Source organism: Helianthus annuus, chromosome 5, assembly GCF_002127325.2.
Source record: "Helianthus annuus cultivar XRQ/B chromosome 5, HanXRQr2.0-SUNRISE, whole genome shotgun sequence".
In the NCBI taxonomy this organism is placed as follows: domain Eukaryota; kingdom Viridiplantae; phylum Streptophyta; class Magnoliopsida; order Asterales; family Asteraceae; genus Helianthus; species Helianthus annuus.
In genome coordinates, this window is record NC_035437.2 from 113,524,363 (window position 1) to 113,531,186 (window position 6,824).

At 42.1% G+C, this 6,824-nt stretch overlaps 1 protein-coding gene across 1 annotated transcript; it reads right to left on the reverse strand.

Annotated features, from left to right (window-relative positions):
- Window positions 1–505: 505 nt before the first annotated feature.
- Window positions 506–2,101, reverse strand: LOC118492146 (vegetative cell wall protein gp1-like). Its single transcript, XM_035989950.1, has 3 exons — window positions 1,397–2,101; window positions 1,190–1,336; window positions 506–1,018 (listed from the first exon to the last, which is right to left on the reverse strand). The coding sequence occupies exons 1-3, from the start codon at window positions 2,099–2,101 to the stop codon at window positions 506–508; spliced, it is 1,365 nt and encodes a 454-aa protein (XP_035845843.1).
- Between the last annotated feature and the right edge of the window lie 4,723 nt (window positions 2,102–6,824).

The following is a 6,824-nucleotide window of genomic DNA, read 5'->3' on the forward strand; positions in this document are numbered from 1 at the left end:
AGCAATGGCGGCAGCAATAATTTGCTGTAGTTCTTCAGGAGTAGTGGGCATCGGCTGCGGTTGACGTCTTGGTGCCATCTTCTACAGATGCGTACGTCGATTAGGCCAAAGTAAACATACGTATATAGTAATAGTAATAGCATATAACATCTCATGTTATCAATATATCACACACAACATCCCATGTCCTAACATCCCATGTTGCAAATATCATACATACAACATCCCATGTCACAAAACATAAATAAGCAATCAAGTGAATCCAGATATAGTGAGAAAACTGCGATTGCCATATATAAATGAGACCACATCGTAAGTGTATACATACAATCATCAATCACTAGGGGCTACATCACCCCTGTCAAAAGCTACATCAGTATCAATACAACATCAAGTACATAACAAAAGTCAAGTCAAGTCATAATGTAGTCTCCCCAAAATGCTGTGCAGACAAAAAGCAATCGCCGCCTTCTCACTTCGCCTACCCAAGTGGCACCGATGAGCTCTAAGCTGGTGGTGGAGGAGGAGGGGGAAAATGGGTATACAACAAACGGCGCAACTCTAACCAGTCTGCCTCCATCGCCTGCTGTGTCCGAATAATGGAAGCAAACTGCTGCTCCAAAGTAGTAAGACGGGCAGCGTAGTCAAGGGGTAAAGGTCGTGATGGCTGCAACGGAGAGGGTGCCCGGCCATGGCACTGACATGGCTGCAGATGGGCTCTCTCCAACTCCTGTAGTCGCTGCTCGTGCGACTCATGCTGATATACAAACGACATCAATACATCCTCAATGGTGTGGCCCACATGGAACCTGTGGTATGGATCAGTGGGCGGCATAGGGGAACCTGGTGCCCAAAGCAGTGGCTCTCGTGTGGGGTCAAAGGGAGCCACACGAAAAGGTGCAGTAGTGAATGGGTCAGATGGAATCTGAGGCGTGAACGGTAAAGGCATCGGTACATGACCGAACGGATGGGCTGAAGAGCCCTCTCCAGGCCCCGCTGGAGGAACAAATGGTGGAATCTGAAATGAGAAATCAGTGTGGTGTGTGCCAGTGTGATGTGGGGGAAACGGTGGAACATCCTCGTCCACCGGTATCCACCCGTGCTGTGCCTCCTCATCTGGAGGATCCATGTGCTCAGCAAAAAGAGCGTGCTCGGGCTCGATGGGTAAAGGATCGATAGGAGCAATAACGGGGTCAACAGGTGCAATATCAGGATCGACAGGGTCAATAACAGGATCAGCAGGTATGTCACCAACGGGTAAAGGAACAATAGGGTCAACAGCAACATGATCGCCCTCGATCACAGGAACATCTACAGGGGGATCAACATCAACAGGCTCAAGAGGAATATCAGCATGAACAGGGTCATGCTCGGGTAAAGGGTCAAAAGCAGCTGCCTGCTCTGGAGCAATGGCAGGCTCGATGTCATCGAAAGCCATCTCAAACTCAAAATCTGGGTCAATAGGGTCCACTGGGTCAATGGGGTCTACTGGGTCCTCCATAAAGTGATCCATAGGAACAAACTCTAAGTCACGATCGGGGTCGAACCCTGGGGGAAACATAGGGTCGGAATCCTCCACGTCCTCGTGGTCGAAAGTGGAACTGGGTATCGGGGCAACAGATAAAGCCTGGTCAGAATCGGACCCATGGGAGAAGTGCTGCGCACTATGAGCAGGTGCGGGTACAGAAGCCACAGACTCAAAGGAGTCCGCGACTGGAGAGTGAGCAGGCGACTCCGCTGCGGGAGCGTCTGCGATCAACAAGGGATCGGCGGCAGGAAGGGCCTCGCCCTGAGCATCCTCCTCGAAAGGCTCCTCCTCAAACATATCGACGTCGTCCTCCTCGTCGTCGATAGGCAAACCGTACGCAGGAAAAGCCGCTAAGGGCATAGGAGCAGGGATCAATGCCAGAGGTAGATCCCCGGCTATAGGACCAACTGGGAGCTCATCAACGCCATCGGGTAAGGCGAATGGCTGAAAGTCATCCTCATCTGTGCTGGTGAAGTCTGACGTATAAACCTCATGCTCTGACGACTCCAGGTCATCTGATACAATACGCCTGGGGTCGGTGATGTCTGAACCACCTGAATCAGTCGAATCCATGTATCTGTAACATAAACACAGGTATGCACAAACAGTCAATCACATAGTCACATAAGTTACCAGATAATAATCACATAATCCACCTAGTCCCACTAGCCTCCCAGCCTCCCAGACTGTCCTTCCTAGTCTCACTAGCCAACACTCCTAGTCCCACTAGCCAACACTCCTAGTCCCACTAGCCAACACTCCTAGTCCCACTAGCCAACACTCCTAGTCCCACTAGCCAACACTCCTAGTCCCACTAGCCTGAACCTCAGCCTCCCAGACTGAGCCTAGAATAATGAATAAAATGTGCTCAACATTTGTTTGTAAAAAGTTTGTGGATCTGGACTTAAGTGGTATGCAGAAAAATGTTTTCGTGAGAGCCCTAGTGATCATAGTCTAGACTCAAGAAAGAATCCTAGTTCGCTATGATCAGAGCTCTGATACCAAGCTGTCACACCCTGGCTTTGCGGAAGCGTGGTTAATTTGTGTGACTTCTTAATACCATAGCTTAATCATAACAAAGCTATATGAATTTAAAAACCATGCAAGTCATCCATTAAGTTTTTTAAAACATAATATAATACCATTGTTTTTAACATGCAACCATAACCTTGTTCAGAAACATAACAACTTATAACAAAACATAAACGTGATTTAGGGATTGTGTCTTGTCCAGGTAAGAGACACAACCCTAAACCCTAATGACTTCATGACCAGTGCAGCGGAAAACGTTCCATACCGTGCCAGATCCGTTTAATTTCCTGAAATACATGTGAGTTGAAAAATCAACAATAATGTTGAGCGAGTTCATGTGTAAGTGAGTATATAAAACCTTTGTGAGTATGAAAATAGTTGTGGTATGTAGCAGTGTAAGAGGACTTGTGATCACCAATGGTTTGCAAGGCCACTGACATATGTGAAGTGCAAATAGGGAGACTCAAACCTAGCAGATTTCGCCACGGCAAAGTATGTGGACAAAGTCACCCCACGGTCCGTTTCTAGTTTGGCCGGGGGCTGGGCTCGCTACACCCAGATAGATCTACCGCTCCTGTCCCTCGGTCCCTCCATGAGGACTAATGGCCCCATGTTGTTCCTATCCACTCACATGATCGTATAACACCTCCTTACGTTAAACATACCGTTGTAAAGTACTCGTAAATCATAGTAACATGTATTTCACCCCCGCAGTTAAGTAAACTGAAAACAGTTAGAGAAAAGGGGGACATGAACTCACAGTGAATGCGTATCTCTACCAAGTAATCCGAATATCCGAAGCTGTGCAACGACCTACAGGTGCTAATTCTATTAGACGGATGGCCGTGCCTTAGCTTTATAACTTATATTTTTAGGAGACGGTTAGACAACCGTTTCGTGTACATACTTGGTATTTTACTTTCCTTCCCAAGGATGGGGGATTTAAATACATGTGTATTTATACTATCTCATTAAGTCCCACTTAATATATTTTTATTTCTCATTCCAAAATATAATTATTTTTCTCAAAAATAATATATTTTCTCTTTACTCAATACTTTCCAAAATAATACATTAACAACATACGTGTTGGTGAATATTTCCGCGTAATGCGTAAGTTACGTTTTAATAATTAGGTGGTAATAGAAATTACCGTTGTAACTTTTATGCTTGTCGTATAAGCGTTGGTATTATTTTGGGTTTGACAAGTTAGTAAATATTATTTTTACTCTAAAAATAATATTAATACATTTTCACAAAATAATCATAAACAGTGTTGTGACAAAATATATTTACCGAATATATATTTATCACTTTTAGTTTTGTGAAAATCCCACCTCCGATTATTTTATAAATAAAGTTGTGGCGAAATTTATATTTCGAAAACATGTCAAAAAAAAAAAAAAAATAATAATAATAATAATTCTAACACTTATAGTGTAAATAATTTTAAGTGTTAGGTTTTTAGAAAAATTTCGCCAGAGTTTCCTCTGTAACTGGAGGTGGCCACGCTTTCAAGCGTATCATTTTCTTTTATAAATCAAACCAACAGTTTTCTTATTCAATCAAAACAACGTTCGGAACAACAAACTAGTCAATAAATATGTAAATCGCAAAAATTACATGAACTTGTAGTTTTTCAAAACTGTGAAGTAAATCCCATTACTTTTAGTGGATCTTTTATAATTAGACTTGGTTTCTTTGAGAACCTTGTTTTGAAAGAAGGTACATTTCTACAACCTCTTGTCCAAAATTTATAAAAATAATTCTTTTTTTTTTTTAAACTTTTTGTTACACAAGTGTCTATACACTTGTGTGTTCACAAAAATCACTTTTGTTTAGGAAGGATCCGGCTTTAAAATTATGATTTCATTTTACACTTGGTCCTTCGAAAATACCACTTGTAGATCCGTAGATCTACTAGTTTAGAGCTTCATTTTGTAAGAAAAATTGTTTTTACACAAGTTCATGGTTATAAGTAGTAGTGGTCTTCATCTAACCACTTTTCACACTATAACATACACTAGGTCATGTTTCATGAACATGACTTAGTCGGGTTAGATGACGATCCGACTAACACTAGCGTAAAGCATCACTAAATAATCATAACAAAACAAGTCTTATAAGTTTTTACACCATTATTCATCCATTAACCACTTTTTTTTTATCTTCTATAGTAGACTTTAAAATTTTGTTCATACATGTTCATAAATTTCAACCGTCAAAATTCTTATTAACCACTTTAGAATAGATCAAAAAGGCGTTTAGAGTCACTTACTACTAGCTCGAGGCTAGGGAAGAAACTAGCCGAAAAATAGGTGGATAATAGCGGCGTAGAGAGGTCCTTGTGATTCCACAAGCGTCGGGTCTTCTCGTATGCACTCTAGCCCACTTGTAATTATATAAAATGACAAAGTTGAAATTGGAAAATGGTGAGGTGATCCTAGTGGTGTTCGGCCGAGAGTTTTGACAAGAGGGGGAAAAGAAAGATGGAAATTGGCTAAGTGATTTATGGGAAGTGAGGTGGTGAACTTATGTATATATTTATAAACCATCCATCCAATTTATCCACTAGATAATATGCAATCTAGATTCTAGACAAGCAAGATTAAATTATTCAAAAGTTGAGATGGATGTTCCCTAGAGGGAACCGTTCGGTTTGGGGGGTTGGGTTTATGGTTCAATTTCCACTAGATAGTTAAGTGCTAGTTTATTGTTTAGTTAAGAAATTTGAATGAGGTATTATGTGTGCTATAATTTATAACGGGTGTTAGGGTATTCGGGGACCCTAACCGGCTCAGAAAAGGAAAAAAAATAGTGTGTTGGACATTATTTTTATGTCCCGGGTTAAGTCCGGTTGTTTGGTTGGATATTACTCCGATAAAGTGCCAAATAATTATTTAAAGTGTCGTTGATATTATTTTTAGTGATCCAATGAATTCCCGACACTTTGTAAAGTGTCTAGTATTATTTTTCCAACCTTTTTGCACTTTACTAGTTTAGATAAATGCTGAATTTTTATTTAAAGTGCTGAATTTTTGTACTCAGAGTACGTTTTAGGCACATCCGGTCACTATAAATATTACCTAGTGACGCAGTTCTACAACTCTCTTATCCCTACACTCTCCACTAGTGTAGTAAAATATTTCTGGCTCATACAGGCCTTAGAGGCAGTGTTTGCCTGATGCTGGCTATATCAGCATGTTCAATAGGTTATCCGTTCAAATGCTACTGTGCTTTTGTGCATCATGTTTGTCACTAAAGTTCAGTAAATAAATAATGTAGTGACGGCAAGCAAGTATGACGCAAGTAAGTTCATGTATCAGTATTCAAGTAGCAGTTCATCAGCTAGTTCAAGCAAGCACAGTAATTAGGCAGTAATTAATCAGTAATTAAGTCGTACGGATACCTGGTTTAGTGCGGGTTGTCACACCTGCCGTATTTATGAACCTTGTGAACAGGGTGTGCAAACCCTATCTTGACAAGTTCGTCATTGTCTTCATCGACGACATCCTGATCTACTCCAAGAGTCAGGAGGAACACGAGCAGCATCTACGCCTTATTTTGGAGCTTCTTCGAAAGGAACAGCTGTACGCCAAGTTTTTGAAATGTGACTTCTGGCTTCGTGAAGTCCACTTCTTAGGCCACGTAGTGAACAAGGATGGGGTCCATGTCGATCCATCCAAGGTAGATTCGATCAGAAACTGGCCTGCACCACGTACACCAACGGAAATACGCCAATTCTTGGGTTTGGCGGGTTACTACAGACGGTTTATTAAAGACTTTTCAAAGATTGCTCAGCCGCTTACGCTACTGACGCAGAAGGGTGTCACCTATCGTTGGGGAGAGCCCCAGGAGACTGCTTTTCAGCACCTCAAGGATAGGCTTTGCAGCGTACCTATTCTCTCTTTGCCAGAGGGCACAGACGATTTCGTAGTATATTGTGACGCATCCATCCAAGGTCTTGGATGTGTGTTAATGCAGCGCGACAAGGTCATTGCTTACGCTCCGCGCCAACTTAAGATCCATGAACGGAACTACACAACGCACGATTTAGAGCTGAGAGCTGCAGTTTTCGCGCTTAAGATATGGCGACACTACCTGTACGGTACCAGGTGCACGATTTACACCGATCACAGGAGTCTCGAGCATATTCTTAAGCAGAAGGATTCGAACATGCGTCAACGACGATGGGTTGAACTACTGAACGATTATGAATGCGCTATCAAGTACCATCCAGGCAAGGCCAATGTTGTGGCTGACG